This window comes from Phyllobates terribilis, unplaced genomic scaffold, assembly GCF_046119375.1.
Source record: "Phyllobates terribilis strain yellow unplaced genomic scaffold, ASM4611937v1 Scaffold_9__5_contigs__length_417890890, whole genome shotgun sequence".
Lineage (NCBI taxonomy): Eukaryota > Metazoa > Chordata > Amphibia > Anura > Dendrobatidae > Phyllobates > Phyllobates terribilis.
The window spans coordinates 169,297,580-169,316,449 of NW_027362769.1; the positions used below are offsets into that span (position 1 = coordinate 169,297,580).

Below are 18,870 nucleotides of genomic sequence, written 5' to 3' on the forward strand. Positions count from 1 at the left end.
ATGTAATGCATGTACACAGTGATTGCACCAGCAGAATAGTGAGCGCAGCTCTGGAGCATTGTACATTACATAATGTAATGTATTTCTTACAGAACCACATTCTTCCACGTGACTTTGGTCTGTGGGTCAATGCAGGGAAGCAGCTGTGAAGAACCTGGTACATCTAATAGCCCTGATACCACATCCTATCTATGGTTGGGTGAAGACTTCCCTTTATATCAGTTCAGCCATGTCTCGTGTGTCTCCTGTGATATAATACAGGCATTATGGGGAGATGCCGTCAGTTCATTTGCTTTTGCGAATTCAGTTCATAAGATTGTGTAAGTAACCAAGATACACAATGTAAGGGGTGCAAGGGTTATGTTGCACAATGACAATGAGGAAACACAGTCCTCGTGGATAAATGTCGCCAGATGTCAGAACTTACTATAAACCATTATAAACAGACGCACGATTGGGTGGTGCAGTCTATGACAGTGGAGTACTCACATTTACTTCCCTCCGGTACATGCACCAGGAGGTCATCCTCCCCCAGAGGCGAGTCCGTGTACGAGGCCTCCAGCCTCTGGTACGGGGTGTCCAGGACCGCCATGTCCCCACAGCCTCACATCAAGAGGTCAGCCTTCAGAATGGAGGACGTGCTGCACATAGAAGAACAAGAGGAGAAACCGTTATATCACAAGTATTAGTGATTACTGGGCGACATGGATACTCAGCCATAATATCAGAGGGGAATGCTGCACCAAGATGGAGAGAACCGCTACAAAGTCAATATACAATGAGACATCTGATGATCCGGGAACAGACAGCGGATAGGAAAGTTCTGTATCCAGTGGTTTAACAAGAACTGCCTTATTCTAGTGATCGGCGAGGATCACAGCGATGGCAAATCCCAGCTGTGCGCCAGTAACACCGGTATAGAGCAGCTCCACTGTGGGTGTAATACAGAGAAATACAGACCAAGAACCAAACATGGCGACTTACACACACACACTGCTTCCAGGAGCCACAGAATGGTCACCGTCTCCACTATCATTTCCTTGGATTCATAAACAGGACAAATCTTCACAATACTTGAAGTTTACTTCTCAACACGGAAGAATCTGGGACAAAAAGTAAGGAAGAAAGTAATTATAACTACTATAATACTGCCCCCTATGTACAAAAATATAACTACTATAATAGTGCCTCTATGTACAAGAATATATCTACTATAATACTGCTCCTATGTACAAGAATATAACTACTATAATACTGCCTCTATGTACAAGAATATATCTACTATAATACTGCCCCCTATGTACACGAATATAACTACTATAATACTGCCCCCTATGTACACGAATATAACTACTATAATACTGCCCCCTATGTACAAGAATATAACTACTATAATACTGCCCCTATGTACAAGAATATAACTACTATAATACTGCTCCTATGTACAAGAATATAACTACTATAATACTGCCCCCTATGTACACGAATATAACTAATATAATACTGCCCCTATGTACAAGAATATAACTACTATAATACTGCCTCTATGTACAAGAATATAACTACTATAATACTGCTCCTATGTGCAAGAATATAACTACTATAATACTGCTCCTATGTGCAAGAATATAACTACTATAATACTGCCCCTATGTACAAGAATATAACTACTATAATACTGCCTCTATGTACAAGAATATAACTACTATAATACTGCTCCTATGTGCAAGAATATAACTACTATAATACTGCTCCTATGTGCAAGAATATAACTACTATAAGGCTGAGTTCACACGATGCGTTTTTCATGCGTTTCCGCGGCGTTTTTGCAGTTGCGGAAACGCATGAAAAACGCATGGTAGAAGGGCAGCAATGTTCCCCAATGGAAATCCGCATGTGCTGTGCCCATGATGCGGATTTTTCCGCAGCGTAAACGCTGCGGTCAAAAATCCGCAGCATGTCAATTAATTTTGCGGAAACGCTGCTCTTTTGCCGCCATTGACTTGCATTAGACCGCATGAAATCCGCATCACTGTATATGTTGATGCACTTTTCATGCGGTCTAATGTGCGGATGGTACCCGGGTGTGGAGGAGAGGACTCTCATCCAGACCCAGGTACCATTAAAAAAAAAAGAATAAAATAAAAAATATATATATTCTCACCTTCTGACGGCCCGCGCTGCGTCCTGCCGGCTTCCCGCGCACTTCGCGGTTGAATGAAGGACCTTCGCTGACGTCAGAGTCATGTGACGGGTCACGTGACGCTGACGTCGGAAGGTCCTACAGTCTTCACTGCCGGCAGCCGGGACCGATGAAGCAGGACACCGGGGGCCATCAGAGGGTAACGTATAGATTTATTTTTTATTTTTTGACATCACACACTATATAAATCCATGCCATTTGCATGGATTTATATAGTGTGAAGTTGACAAGCACTTTCCAAGTGATGCTAAAATCGCTTGGGAAGCGCTTGTCAACCCGCATGCGGAAATGAAAGTGAAGACCGCTTCATTTCCGCATGTCCCTGGCAGGAAACCGCATGTACAATCCGCATGCGTTTTTTCCTGCCAGAGAGATGCAGAAACGCTCAGGAAAAAATCCTGAGCATTTCTGCATCGTGTGCACATACCCTTATACTGCTCCTATGTACAAGAATATAACTACTATAATACTGCTCCTATGTACAAGAATATAACTACTATAATACTGTCTCTATGTACAAGAATATAACTACTATAATACTGTCTCTATGTACAAGAATATAACTACTATAATACTGCTCCTATGTGCAAGAATATAACTACTATAATACTGCCCCCTATGTACAAGAATATAACTACTATAATACTGCTCCTATGTACAAGAATATAACAACTATAATACTGCCCCTGTATACAAGAATATAACTACTATAATACTGCCCCTATGTACAAGAATATAACTACTATAATACAGCCCCCTATGTACAAGAATATAACTACTATAATACTGATCCTCTGTACAAGAATATAACTACTATAATACTGCTCCTCTGTACAAGAATATAACTACTATAATACTGTTCCCTATGTACAAGAATATAACTACTATAATACTGTTCCCTATGTACAAGAATATAACTACTATAATACTGCACGCTATGTACAAGAATATAACTACTATAATACTGCCCCTATGTACAAGAATATAACTACTATAATACTGCTCCTCTGTACAAGAATATAACTACTATAATACTGCTCCTCTGTACAAGAATATAACTACTATAATACTGTTCCCTATGTACAAGAATATAACTACTATAATACTGTTCCCTATGTACAAGAATATAACTACTATAATACTGCCCGCTATGTACAAGAATATAACTATTATAATACTGCCCCTATGTAAAAGAATATAACTACTATAATACTGCTCCTATGTACAAGAATATAAAAACTATAATACTGCCCCTGTATACAAGAATATAACTACTATAATACTGCTCCTATGTACAAGAATATAACTACTATAATACAGCTCCTATATACAAGAATATAACTACTATAATACTGCCCCCTACGTACAAGAATATAACTACTATAATACTGCCCCCTATGTACAAGAATATAACTACTATAATACTGTTCCCTATGTACAAGAATATAACTACTATAATACTGCCCATATGTACAAGAATATAACTACTATAATACTGCTCCTATGTACAAGAATATAACTACTATAATACTGCTCCCAATGTACAAGAATATAACTACTATAATACTGTTCCCAATGTACAAGAATATAACTACTATAATACTGTTCCCTATGTACAAGAATATAACTACTATAATACTGCCCCTATGTACAAGAATATAACTACTATAATACTGTTCCCTATGTACAAGAATATAACTACTATAATACTGCCCGCTATGTACAAGAATATAACTATTATAATACTGCCCCTATGTAAAAGAATATAACTACTATAATACTGCTCCTATGTACAAGAATATAACTACTATAATACTGCCCCCTATGTACAAGAATATAACAACTATAATACTGCCCCTGTATACAAGAATATAACTACTATAATACTGCTCCTATGTACAAGAATATAACTACTATAATACAGCTCCTATATACAAGAATATAACTACTATAATACTGCCCCTATATACAAGAATATAACTACTATAATACTGCCCCCTACGTACAAGAATATAACTACTATAATACTGCTCCTATGTACAAGAATATAACTACTATAATACTGCCCCTATGTACAAGAATATAACTACTATAATACTGCCCATATGTACAAAAATATAACTACTATAATACTGCTCCTATGTACAAGAATATAACTACTATAATACTGCCCATATGTACAAGAATATAACTACTATAATACTGCTCCTATGTACAAGAATATAACTACTATAATACTGCTCCCAATGTACAAGAATATAACTACTATAATACTGTTCCCAATGTACAAGAATATAACTACTATAATACTGTTCCCTATGTACAAGAATATAACTACTATAATACTGCCCCTATGTACAAGAATATAACTACTATAATACTGCTCCTATGTACAAGAATATAACTACTATAATACTGCCCCTATGTACAAGAATATAACTATTATAATATTGTTCCCAATGTACAAGAATATAACTACTATAATACTGCTCCCAATGTACAAGAATATAACTACTATAATACTGTTCCCTATGTACAAGAATATAACTACTATAATACTGCCCCTATGTACAAGAATATAACTACTATAATACTGCCCATATGTACAAGAATATAACTACTATAATACTGCTCCTATGTACAAGAATATAACTATTATAATACTGTTCCCAATGTACAAGAATATAACTACTATAATACTGCCCCTATGTACAAGAATATAACTACTATAATACTGCTCCTATGTACAAGAATATAACTACTATAATATTCTTGTACATAGGGGGCAGTATTATAGTAGTTATATTCTTGTACATAGGAGCAGTATTATGGTAGTTATATTCTTGTACATAGGGGGCAGTATAACTACCATAATACTGCTCCTATGTACAAGAATATAACTACTATAATACTGCCCCCTATGTACAAGAATATAACTACTATAATACTGCCCCCTATGTACAAGAATATAACTACTATATTATTGCCCCTATGTACAAGAATATAACTACTATAATACTGCTCCTATGTACAAGAATATAACTACTATAATATAGCTCCTATATACAAGAATATAACTACTATAATACTGCCCCCTACGTACAAGAATATAACTACTATAATACTGCTCCTATGTACAAGAATATAACTACTATAATACTGCCCATATGTACAAGAATATAACTACTATAATACTGCTCCTATGTACAAGAATATAACTACTATAATACTGCCCATATGTACAAGAATATAACTACTATAATACTGCTCCTATGTACAAGAATATAACTACTATAATACTGTTCCCAATGTACAAGAATATAACTACTATAATACTGTTCCCAATGTACAAGAATATAACTACTATAATACTGTTCCCTATGTACAAGAATATAACTACTATAATACTGCCCCCTATGTACAAGAATATAACTACTATAATACTGCCCCTATGTACAAGAATATAACTACTATAATACTGCCCCTATGTACAAGAATATAACTACTATAATACTGCCCCTATGTACAAGAATATAACTACTATAATACTGCTCCTATGTACAAGAATATAACTACTATAATACTGCCCCCTATGTACAAGAATATAACTACTATAATACTGCTCCTATATACAAGAATATAACTACTATAATACTGCCCCCTATGTACAAGAATATAACTACTATAATACTGCTCCCTATGTACAAGAATATAACTGCTATAATACTGCTCCTATGTACAAGAATATAACTACTATAATACTGTCTCTATGTACAAGAATATAACTACTATAATACTGCTCCTATGTGCAAGAATATAACTACTATAATACTGCTCCTATGTACAAGAATATAACTACTATAATACTGCTCCTATGTACAAGAATATAACTACTATAATACTGCCCCTATGTACAAGAATATAACTACTATAATACTGCCCCTATGTACAAGAATATAACTACTATAATACTGCTCCTATGTACAAGAATATAACTACTATAATACTGCTCCTATGTACAAGAATATAACTACTATAATACTGCTACTATGTACAAGAATATAACTACTATAATACTGCCCCCTATGTACAAGAATATAACTACTATAATACTGCTCCCTATGTACAAGAATATAACTACTATAATACTGCCCCCTATGTACAAGAATATAACTACTATAATACTGCTCCCTATGTACAAGAATATAACTACTATAATACTGTCCCTATGTACAAGAATATAACTACTATAATACTGCTCCTATGTACAATAATATAACTACTATAATACTGCTCCCTATGTACAAGAATATAACTACTATAATACTGCCCATATGTACAGGAATATAACTACTATAATACTGCTCCTTTGTACAACAATATAACTACTATAATACTGCCCCCTATGTACAAGAATATAACTACTATAATACTGCCCCCTATGTACAGGAATATAACTACTATAATACTACCCCTATGTACAAGAATATAACTACTATAATACTGCTCCTATGTACAAGAATATAACTACTATAATACTGCCCCTATGTACAAGAATATAACTACTATAATACTGCTCCTATGTACAAGAATATAACTACTATAATACTGCTCCTATGTACAAGAATATAACTATTATAATACTGCCCCCTATGTACAGGAATTATTAGAGCTTTATAAGGATATTAGCAGACATACTCACGGTGTGGCCCCCGGGGGTTTTATATGGGTGATTTCTCCGCTTAGTGACATACCAGAGCTGCAGAGAAAATGAAACTAATATGTAAGGAGTCTGAGTCACGCAGCTGCACCCATCTTATGAATATTTCTAGAGCAGTTTTAAAGGGCCAGGAACCTTTATTCTTATAATAGCACAGGAGCGTTATAAGGAGCAGCTGATATCAATGACTTTTAGGAATAGAAATGTGTTTGTGGGTTTCTTGGTAACAAAGCAGGACCGGATCAGGACATTGTAGTATTATCTGAATGTTATAGGGAATGCTCCTATTCACTGACAGCAAGCAGCGTGCTAGAAAATGATGAGGAACTGAAAAAAAAAACAACAAAGTATATGGGAAAGTTCTATAACTTTTTTGAAGTTGTGTCACTGTAAAAACATCTTCATTATTACATAGCACAATGGAGCGGAATAACCGCACCTATGTAAAAATTAGAGCGGGACCAACATGACACGGACGCAGTCCAGACAGACCGATATATATTGCACACTTCTCCGCTGTCCATGGTGATGAATTAATCAGAAATTGCAGATACCGGACGTCTCTTTCCTCAAAGCAAACAAAAATATCCACCCCACATAGTATAAATCAGAGGAGGGTTAATATCATGGCGCTGACACACAGGAATCCAACACGGATGGTAACAACACCATGTATACGCATGGCGGTATTATGCTGATAAAAAGAAACGGTACAATCGATACAAATTTACTTTACAGTCAGGGCCAAAACTGTTGGCACCCTTGAAATTGTTCCAGAAAATGAAGTATTTCTCCCAGAAAATTATTGCAATTACACATGTTTTGTTATATACGTTTATTTCCTTTGTGTATATTGGAGCAACACAAAAAAAAAAAAAAAAAAAGAGAGAGCAAAAAAAAAAGTAAAATTGGACATTATTTCACACAAAAACCCCAAAAATGGGCTGGACAAATTGGTTGGCACCTTACCAAAATTGTGGGTAAACAACTTTGTTTCAAGCATGTGATGCTCGTTCAAACTCACCCGTGGCAAGTAACAGGTGTGGGCAATATAAAAATCTCACCTGAAACCAGATAAAAAGGGCAGAAGTTGGCTCAATCTTTGCATTGTGTGTCTATAAGCATGGAGAACAGAAAGAGGAGAAGAGAATTGTCTGAGGACTTGAGAACCAAAATTGTTGAACAATATCAACAATCTGAAGGTCACAAGTCCATCTCCAGAGATATTGATGTTCCTTTGTCCACGGTGCACCACATTATCAAAAAGTTTGCAACCCATGGCGCTGTAGCTAATCTCCCTGGGCGTGGAGAGAAAAATTGATGAAAGGTTGCAACGCAGGATAGTCCGGATGGTGGATAAGGATAAGCAGCCCCAATCAAGTTTCCAAAGAAATTCAAGTTGTCCTGCAGGCTCAGGATGCATCAGTGTCAGCGCGAACTATCCGTCCACATGTAAATGAAATAAAACGTTATGGCAGGAGACCCAGGGGGACCCCACTGCTGACACAGAGATATAAAAATGCTAGACTGCAGTTTGCCAAAATGTACGTGAGTAAGCCAAAATCCTTCTGGGAAAGCGTCTGGTGGACAGATGAGACAAAGCAGGAGCTTTTTGGTAAAGCACATTATTCTACTCCGAAAACGGAATGAGGCCTACTAAGAAAAGAACACAGTACCTACAGTCAACTATGGTGGAGGTTCTAAGATGTTTTGGGGTTGTTTTGCTGCCTCTGGCACTGGATGCCTTGACAGTGTGCAAGGCATCATGAAATCTGAAGATTACCAAAGGATTTTGGGTGGCAATGTAGTGCCAGAATCAGAGAGCTGGGTTTGTGTCCTAGGTGGTGGGTCTTCCAGCAGGACAATGACCCCAAACATACTTCCAGAAATGGATGGAAACAAAGCGCTGGAGAGTTCTGAAGTGGCAGCAATGAGTCCTGATCTAAATCCCATTGATCACCTGTGGAGAGATCTTAAAATTTCTGTTGGGAGAAGACGTCTTCACATATGAGAGACCTGGAGCAGTTTGTAAGAAGAGTCCAAGATTCCAGCTGAGAGGAGGAAGAAGCTGATGGTTATAGGAAGCGATTGATTGCAGTTATTTATTCCACAGGGTGTGCAACCAAATACTAAGGGGGCGGTGCAACACTTTTGTTCGACCCATTTTTGGAAGTTTTGTGTGAAATTACGTTCAATTTGCCTTTTTTAGTATTGTTCCAATAAAAGCAAAGGAAATAAACCTGTATACAACAAAATGTGTAATTGCAATAATTTTCTGGAACAATTTCAAGCGTGCCAACACTTTCGACCATGATTGTATACTGTATGGAGCGGGTTTAGGTACACATAATGACAAACCAACCAAACATAATGTTCAAACCAAGCACAGGCGCTTGGTGCATCATGGCGGGGGCAGACATTTAAGTGCAACTTCCCATCTGCTTGTTTTCCATTATTCTACACCCCCACTCTTCTTTGATTGATAGATTTGGCTTTATAGAGCAAGAGAAGGTCATAGATAGATGGAAAACGAGCAGGTGGGAAGGTCCACTGAGCACCTGTGCTTGGTTTGAACAGTCATTCTGTGCTGACAGAGTCCCTTTAATGTTGCAGATAGGTGGAGTTCTAGGTCCTGAGACTGCGCACAGCTCCTACCTGAGATTGCACGTCGCCTACACTTGCTATTACAGTAGGTGCAAATCGATTAGAAGGATCCAGTCATTAATATGTGGTCACTGAACGGGAGCCCCGAGAACCAATTCCTTTGGCTCTTCTTTTGATTAGCCGGCCTGATGCGATATAACATGTGAATCACAATGGAATTATGATGCCGTGTGCCGGCTAATCAAAGGAAGTAGGAGGCCGTTTTCAGGACTCCTAGTCAGTGGCCACAGATTACTAATGTGGTGGATGGAACAGGTTCTGCGAATCAATTTTCAAAAACTGTACTCCACTCAGTGAGCATCTGCGCGTCCCTGATGTAATCGGGGGGGGGGGGGGGGGGTCTGTTCAGTGCATGGTCGCCCATCGCTTCCTCTGCAATACGAACGCAGGGAGTCAATGGATTGAGGTCACCATCAACATGGTTCTCCTGTGCAGACCAGACACAGATTGGACTTCATAGAAGACCGGAATTAGTACTATAAACTGCATTCGGCTTTATTCACACGTTCAGTATTTGGTCAGTATTTTACATCAGTATTTATAAGACAAATCCAGGAGTGGGTGATAAATGCAGAAGTGGTGATGTGTTTCTATTATATTTTTCCTCTGATTGTTTCACTCCAGGTTTTGGCTTATAAATACTGATGTAAAATACTGACCAAATACTGAACGTGTGAATGAAGCCTTAAGTTGATCACTTGCACTAACGATCGCAGGTTTAAGTCTACGTACTTAAAAAAAAAAAAAAATTAAATAAATCGTTATGTCTGCATCCATAAATGTTCTATCTATGAAAGCATAAGATTTGTGGGTTGTGCACGCGTCTTCTTGTGCAAAGTGGCTTCAGAGATAAGTGGCAGTTATTTCAGAGGCAGTTAGTCAGGGCAGGAGTCAGGTAACCAACACTTTGACCACTTACTCTCTTTTAGCTATGTTTCTGTTAGCTCTAACTTTTTTCTCTATAGTCCTCCACTTTCTAGTAACCCCTCAAATCCCTACACCTAGTAAGAAACTCTTCATCTCTCCCTCCATCCTCCCCATTCATCTCACCTCCTCCTCCGAATTATTCCTCAACATTCAATCCTGGATCTCCAAACACAGACAGACACCTCATGCTCTCTCTTGCTCCCACCTGCTAACACTTTCTCTGCTCCTCCTCACTGCTGGAGATATCTCTCCAAATCCTGGTCCTCCTCGCCATATCCCCACAGTTACTTCTACCTCCTATCCACAACCTTCCACAAACTGTTGCAACCCTTCTAACCTCATACCCATCCAATCCCCACTTCCTCAGTTGCTCTAACAGGAGCTCTATGGAACGCTCGCTCCGTCTGCAACAAACTTTCCTACATCCACGACCTTTTCATTACTAACAAACTTTCCTTCCTCGCCATTACCGAAACCTGGCTCACCCCCTCTGACACAGCCTCCCCAGCTGCACTTTCATATGGCGGATTCCACCTTTCCCACACCCCCCGCCCCAACGGCAAACATGGTGGAGGCGTAGGTTTTCTCCTGTCAGATACCTGCGCTTTCACCCAAATATCACTGCCACCCTCCGTTACATTCCCCTCTTTTGAGGTGCACTGTGTGCGCATCTATTCCCCCTCTGACCTCCAACTGGCCGTCATTTACCGACCCCCAGGGCTAGCCACCATTTTCTTAGACCACTTCACCACCTGGCTGCTTCACTTCCTTTCCACTGACATCCCCACTATCATAATGGGTGACTTCAACATCCCCATTGACACTTCCCACTCGTCTGTCTCTAAGCTCCTATCCCTCACTTCCTCCTTCGGCCTCGCTCAATGGTCTTCTGCAGCTACTCATAAAGATGGCCACACACTGGACCTCATCTTCACCCGCCTCTGTCCCCTATCTAACCTCTCTAACTCACCCCTCCCTCTCTCTGACCATAACTTCCTCACATTCTCTACCCTCTCCTCTCCAAGTGCACAATCCCCACTCCACAAACTCACACACCCTCGCAGAAATCTCAAACACCTTGACCTACACTCACTCTCTGAATCCCTCCTCCCTCTTACAGACATAAATTCCTTACACAATGCAGATGTTGCTGCCGCTTCATGTAGCACCATAATAGCTGCAGCTCTCGACTCGATCGCCCCTCTCACACATACCAAATCTCGCACAATCAACAGGCAACCCTGGCACACCAAACTTACTAAACAACTGCAACAGGCCTCCAGGGTTGCGGAGAGGAGATGGAAAAGGTCTCACTCCATCGCATTCAAACAATCCCTCACTATTTTCAAGTCCACACTCACTACAGCAAAGCAAACCTACTTCTCATCTCTCATATCCTCCCTGTCTCACAACCCTAAACAGCTATTTAACACTTTCAATTCTCTCCTTCGTCCCCCAGCACCTCCTCCCTCTTCTCTCATCTCAGCCGAAGACTTTGCCTCATTCTTCAAGCAGAAGATTGACACCATCAGATAAAGCTTTTGCCTAAAGCCCGCACAACCCCTCCTCATACCTACTCAACCTTCCTCCTCCAAACTCCACTTCTCCACCATTACAGAAGGTCAAGTCTCCTCTTTACTCTCCAATCACACCTCACCACCTGCGAACTTGACCCAATCCCATCCCACCTCATCCCTAACCTTACCACAGTCTTCATCCCAACCCTAACCCACCTCTTCAACCTGTCACTAACAACCGGTGTCTTCCCCTCATGTTTCAAACATGCTGCAATCACACCCATCCTCAAAAAGCCCTCCCTTGACCCATCCTCTCTAACTAGCTACCGCCCCATATCATTTCTCCCCTTTGCCTCAAAACTACTAGAACATGTCCACCTTGAACTGTCCTCCCACCTCTCCTCCTGTTCCCTCTTCGACCGCATCACTCGACTGAAACTGCCCTGACCAAAGTCACCAACGACCTACTAACTGCCAAATCTAAGCGACACTACTCTGTCCTCCTCCTCCTAGACCTGTCATCTGCCTTCGACACAGTGGACTATTCCCGCTTACTACAGATTCTCTCATCTCTTGGCATCACGGACTTGGCCCTATCTTGGATCTCCTCATACTTAACAGACAGGACATTCAGCGTCTCCCACTCACACACCACCTCCTCATCTCGCCCCCTATCTGTCGGTGTCCCCCAAGGTTCAGTTCTGGGACCTCTGCTCTTCTCCATCTACACCCTAGGCCTGGGACAGCTCATAGAGTCTCACGGCTTTCAGTATCACCTCTATGCTGATGACACACAGATCTACCTCTCCGGACCCGATATCTCCTCCCTACTAACCAAAATCCCACAATGTCTGTCCGCCATCTCATCCTTCTTCTCTGCCAGATTTCTAAAACTCAACATGGATAAAACAGAGTTCATCATCTTTCCACCCTCTCATTCATATCCCCCATCTGACCTATCCATCAACGTCAATGGCTGTTCACTCTCCCCAGTCCCGCAAGCTCGCTGCCTTGGGGTAACCCTGGACTTTGATCTCTCCTTCAAACCACATATCCAAGCCCTTTCCACTTCCTGCATACTCCAACTCAAAAATATCTCCCGGATCCATTCATTCCTCAGCAAAGACTCTGCAAAAACACTAGTGCACACCCTCATCATCTCCTGCCTCGACTACTGCAACCTACTGCTCTGTAGCCAGCACTCTTGCGCCCCTCCAATCTATCCTAAACTCTGCTTCTTTGACTAATCCACCTGTCCCCCCGCTATTCCCCGGCCTCCCCCTTCTGTCAATCCCTTCACTGGCTCCCCATTGCCCAGAGAATCCAGTTCAAAACCCTAACCATGGCATACAAAGCCATCCACAACCTGTCTCCTCCATACATCTGTGACCTAGTCTCCCGGTACTTACCTGCACGCAACCTCCGATCCTCACAAGATCTCCTTCTCTACTCCCCTCTAATCTCCTCTTCCCACAATCGCATACAAGATTTCTCCCGTGCATCCCCCCTACTCTGGAACTCTCTACCCCAACACATCAGACTCTCGCCTACCATGGAAGCCTTCAAAAGAAACCTGAAGACCTACCTCTTCCGACAAGCCTACAACCTGCAGTAACCACCGCTCCACCACATTACTGCATGACCTCCTCTACCCTCACCTACTGTATCCTCGCCCATCCCTTGCAGACTGTGAGCCCTCGCGGGCAGGGTCCTCGCTCCTCCTCGCTGACTCGTTTTGTTAAGATTATGTAAAATGTTTTTGCTATGCATATCCCAATCCCATGTAAAGCGCCAGGGAATAAATGGCGCTAAAATAATAATTTAGCCGGATAAGATAAACATCATAAAGGAAGAGAAAAAACTCCAGATTTGCTTTTTTTTTTGATCATTGTCCCTAAAAACATCAAATGTACCTCAAAATGGTGTCAGTAAAAACATCAGCACAGCTGGCAAAAAAACAAGCCCCGACATCGCCCAATGAAGCAGTGAAAAGGTAAATTAAAAAGTAAAAAAAAATAAAATAGAAATCCTCAGCTTCGGAGTCGCCGTCACCGTCCTGGAGAATAAAATTTACCGCTGTAAAAAAAAAAAAAAAAAACCTGTAAAAAAACAAAACAAAAAACACAGAGAATTCACATTTTTTAATCCTTATTTCACCGCACTGGGATTATTGCTTTTTTTTTTTTTTTTTTTGCTTTTCGCTACATTGTTCAATAAAATAAATGGCGCCAATCAAAATTCCAAAGTTGTTGCCTTTGTGGAAGGAAAAATAACAGCGTAACGTCGGAAACGGAAGCGCAAAAGTTACTATAGGACGCGGCAGGAAGGGGTTAAGGGGTGCGGCCTGGCGGATGATAAATAGCGCAGAAGTGATGAAAGTCTGCAGGTGACAGCGGCGAAAACCCAGAGATGGAACAGAGAACGGTGGCGACGGTGATAATGGTGGTAAAGTAATGGCGATATAGGTGAACGCGCCCTACACATATTAAAATCTATATATACCTGGGAAGCAATAGGACTGTGACGTCTCAGGGAGATTATATATACACCAGGCCGGTCAGTGTCACACAACGCCCCAGCTGCTCCCTTTACCCCTCAGCCTGGCTCCGCTCTCACCTCAGCCGCCCACAGACTGTCTCGTCCGACCGCTCCTACAGCACAAGCAGCCTGGCCTGTCACTGTCACTCTAATCAGCTGGCAGGAGCAGGAGCCAATCACAGCGGAGGATGCAAACAGTAAGTGTTTTACGCACCAATGGGAAAGGAGGACACTCAGCTCACTAACCAATAGCTACGCAGGTGGGCGTGTCTGGGGTTTGTTTTGGGTCAGCGTGAGAGAAGGGCTTGTGGTGAAGGCGGAAGTGACGTCGGATGAGGAAGTGAAGTGACAGCTGGTGGGAGCCATGTGAGCGGCATGGAGGGGTGAGGAAGAGTTCAGCTGTTATTTACTGTCCGTCCTGTCTGTGCGTGACCGTTAGGAGTCTGGGAGGCGCCTGATTATCGAGTTCCACAATTCCTTGCATATGTGGGGAATGATGAGGAATGCTGGGAATTGTAGTTATAGAGCTATGATAGAAAGGCGTTAGGACACGCAGAGCATCACAGCTATGATAGAAAGGAGTCAGGAGATACAGAGCATCACAGCTATGATAGAAAGGTGTCAGGAGATGCAGAGCATCACAGCTATGATAGAAAGGAGTCAGGACATACAGAGCATCGCAATTATGATAGAAAGGAGTCAGGTCATACAGAGCATTGCAGCTATGATAGAAAGGAGTCAGGACATGCAGAGCATCACAGCTATGATAGAAAGGAGTCAGGACATGCAGAGCATCACAGCTATGATAGAAAGGAGTCAGGACATACAGAGCATCACAGCTATGATAGAAAGGTGTCAGGACACACAGAGCATCACAGCTATGATAGGAAGCGGGCAGGATGCCAGAGCATCACAGCTATGATAGAAAGGAGTCAGGACTCACAGAGCATCGCTGCTATGATAGAAAGGGGTCAGGATATGCCGATCATCACTGCTATGATGGGATGGGGGCAGGATGCGCAGAGCATCACAGCTATGATAGAAAGGAGTCAGGACATGCAGAGCATCACAGCTATGATAGAAAGGAGTCAGGACATGCAGAGCATCACAGCTATGATAGAAAGGAGTCAGGAGATGCAGAGCATCACAGCTATGATAGAAAGGAGTCAGGAGATGCTGAGCATCACAGCTATGATAGAAAGGAGTCAGGAGATGCTGAGCATCACAGCTATGATAGAAAGGAGTCAGGAGATGCAGAGCGTCACAGCTATGATAGAAAGGAGTCAGGAGATGCAGAGCGTCACAGCTATGATAGAAAGGAGTCAGGCCATACAGAGCATCGCAGCTATGATAGAAAGGAGCCAGGACAAGCAGAGCATCGCAGCTATGATAGAAAGGGGTCAGGACATGTAGAGCATCACAGGTATGATAGAAAGGAGTCAGGACACGCAGAGCATCGCAGCTATGATAGAAAGGGGTCAGGATATGCAGATCATCACTGCTATGAAAGGATGGGGCAGGACGCGCAGAGCATCGCAGCTATGATAGAAAGGTGTCAGGACATGCAGAGCATCACAGGTATGATAGAAAGGTGTCAGGACATGCGGAGCATCACAGCTATGATAGAAAGGTGTCAGGACATGCGGAGCATCGCAGCTATGATAGAAAGGTGTCAGGACAAGCAGAGCATCGCAGCTATGATAAAAAGGTGTCAGGACATACAGAGCATCGCAGCTATGATAAAAAGGTGTCAGGACACGCAGAGCATTGCAGCTATGATAGAAAGGAGTCAGGAGATGCAGAGCATCGCAGCTATGATAGAAAGGAGTCAGGAGATGCAGAGCATCGCAGCTATGTTAGAAAGGAGTCAGGAGATGTAGAGCATCGCAGCTATGATAGAAAGGAGTCAGGAGATGCAGAGCATCGCAGCTATGATAGAAAGGAGTCAGGAGATGCAGAGCATCACAGCTATGGTAGAAAGGAGTCAGGAGATGCAGAGCATCACAGCTATGGTAGAAAGGAGTCAGGAGATGCAGAGCATCACAGCTATGATAGAAAGGAGTCAGGAGATGCAGAGCATCACAGCTATGATAGAAAGGAGTCAGGAGATGCAGAGCATCACAGCTATGATAGAAAGGAGTCAGGAGATGCAGAGCATCACAGCTATGATAGAAAGGAGTCAGGAGATGCAGAGCATCACAGCTATGATAGAAAGGAGTCAGGAGATGCAGAGCATCACAGCTATGATAGAAAGGAGTCAGGAGATGCAGAGCATCACAGCTATGATAGAAAGGAGTCGAGATGCAGAGCATCACAGCTATGATAGAAAGGAGTCAGGAGATGCAGAGCATCACAGCTATGATAGAAAGGAGTCAGGAGATGCAGAGCATCACAGCTATGATAGAAAGGAGTCAGGAGATGCAGAGCATCACAGCTATGATAGAAAGGAGTCAGATGCAGAGCATCACAGCTATGATAGAAAGGTGTCAGGACACTCAGAACATCACAGCTATGATAGAAAGGTGTCAGGACACACTGCATTGCAGCTATGATAGAAAGGAGTCAGGACAAGCAGAGCATCACAGCTATGATAGAAAGGAGTCATGAGATGCAGAGCATCACAGCTATGATAGAAAGGAGTCATGAGATGCAGAGCATCACAGCTATGATAAAAAGGAGTCAGGCCATACAGAGCATCACAGCTATGATAGAAAGGAGTCAGGACAAGCAGAGCATCGCAGCTATGGTAGAAAGATGTCAGGACATACAGAACATCACAGCTATGATAGAAAGGTGTCAGGACACGCAGAACATCACAGCTATGATAGAAAGGTGTCAGGACATGCAGAACATCACAGCTATGATAGAAAGGTGTCGGACATGCAGAACATCACTGCTATGATAGAAAGGAGTCAGGAGATACAGAGCATCACAGCTATGATAGAAAGGAGTCAGATGCAGAGCATCACAGCTATGATAGAAAGGTGTCAGGACACTCAGAACATCACAGCTATGATAGAAAGGTGTCAGGACACACTGCATCACAGCTATGATAGAAAGGAGTCAGGACAAGCAGAGCATCACAGCTATGATAGAAAGGAGTCATGAGATGCAGAGCATCACAGCTATGAAAGAAAGGAGTCATGAGATTCAAAGCATCACAGCTATGATAGAAAGGAGTCATGAGATGCAGAGCATCACAGCTATGATAAAAAGGAGTCAGGCCATACAGAGCATCGCAGCTATGATAGAAAGGAGTCAGGACAAGCAGAGCATCACAGCTATGGTAGAAAGATGTCAGGACATACAGAACATCACAGCTATGATAGAAAGGTGTCAGGACACGCAGAACATCACAGCTATGATAGAAAGGTGTCAGGATATGCAGAACATCACAGCTATGATAGAAAGGGGTCAGGACACGCAGAGCATCACAGCTATGATAGAAAGGGGTCAGGACACGCAGAGCATCACAGCTATGATAGAAAGGTGTCAGGACACGCAGAGCATCACTGCTATGATAGAAAGGTGTCAGGACACACAGAGCATCACAGCTATGATAGGAAGGGGGCAGGATGCCAGAGCATCGCAGCTATGATAGAAAGGAGTCAGGACGCACAGAGCATCGCTGCTATGATAGAAAGGGGTCAGGATATGCAGATCATCACTGCTATGATGGGATGGGGGCAGGATGCGCAGAGCATCACAGCTATGATAGAAAGGTGTCAGGACATGCAGAGCATCACAGCTATGATAGAAAGGAGTCAGGAGATGCAGAGCAGCACAGCTATGATAGAAAGGAGTCAGGAGATGCAGAGCATCACAGCTATGATAGAAAGGAGTCAGGAGATGCAGAGCGTCACAGCTATGATAGAAAGGAGTCAGGAGATGCAGAGCATCACAGCTATGATAGAAAGGAGTCAGGAGATGCAGAGCATCACAGCTATGATAGAAAGGAGTCAGGAGATGCAGAGCATCACAGCTATGATAGAAAGGAGTCAGGAGATGCAGAGCATCACAGCTATGATAGAAAGGAGTCAGGAGATGCAGAGCGTCACAGCTATGATAGAAAGGAGTCAGGAGATGCAAAGCGTCACAGCTATGATAGAAAGGAGTCAGGAGATGCAGAGCGTCACAGCTATGATAGAAAGGAGTCAGGAGATGCAGAGCGTCACAGCTATGATAGAAAGGAGTCAGGAGATGCAGAGCATCACAGCTATGATAGAAAGGAGTCAGGAGATGCAGAGCATCACAGCTATGATAGAAAGGAGTCAGGAGATGCAGAGCATCACAGCTATGAT

At 42.1% G+C, this 18,870-nt stretch overlaps 2 protein-coding genes across 10 annotated transcripts in view; one reads left to right on the plus strand and one right to left on the minus strand.

Moving 5' to 3' along the window:
* ATG9A (autophagy related 9A) overlaps positions 1-14,743 on the minus strand; it is a 39,091-nt gene extending 24,348 nt beyond the window's left edge. For 2 of the 9 annotated variants that reach the window (XM_073647314.1, XM_073647305.1), the window contains exons 1-4: positions 14,534-14,732; positions 6,902-6,962; positions 985-1,103; positions 490-641 (exon numbers count right to left, since the gene is read on the minus strand). In XM_073647314.1, the coding sequence (XP_073503415.1) occupies positions 490-592 (103 nt within the window). In that variant the 5' untranslated portion in view covers positions 593-641; positions 985-1,103; positions 6,902-6,962; positions 14,534-14,732. Of the gene's footprint in view, positions 1-489; positions 642-984; positions 1,104-6,901; positions 6,963-13,944; positions 14,108-14,533 lie in introns of all 9 variants that reach the window. The other 7 variants (XM_073647309.1, XM_073647308.1, XM_073647307.1 and 4 more) reach the window with 7 other exon arrangements.
* A 92-nt stretch (positions 14,744-14,835) lies between these two features.
* Positions 14,836-18,870, plus strand: part of ANKZF1 (ankyrin repeat and zinc finger peptidyl tRNA hydrolase 1) — a 39,972-nt gene continuing 35,937 nt past the window's right edge. The window contains exon 1 of the mRNA XM_073647330.1: positions 14,836-14,952. Within this exon, the coding sequence (XP_073503431.1) occupies positions 14,945-14,952 (8 nt within the window). The 5' untranslated portion in view covers positions 14,836-14,944. The remainder of the gene's footprint in view (positions 14,953-18,870) is intronic.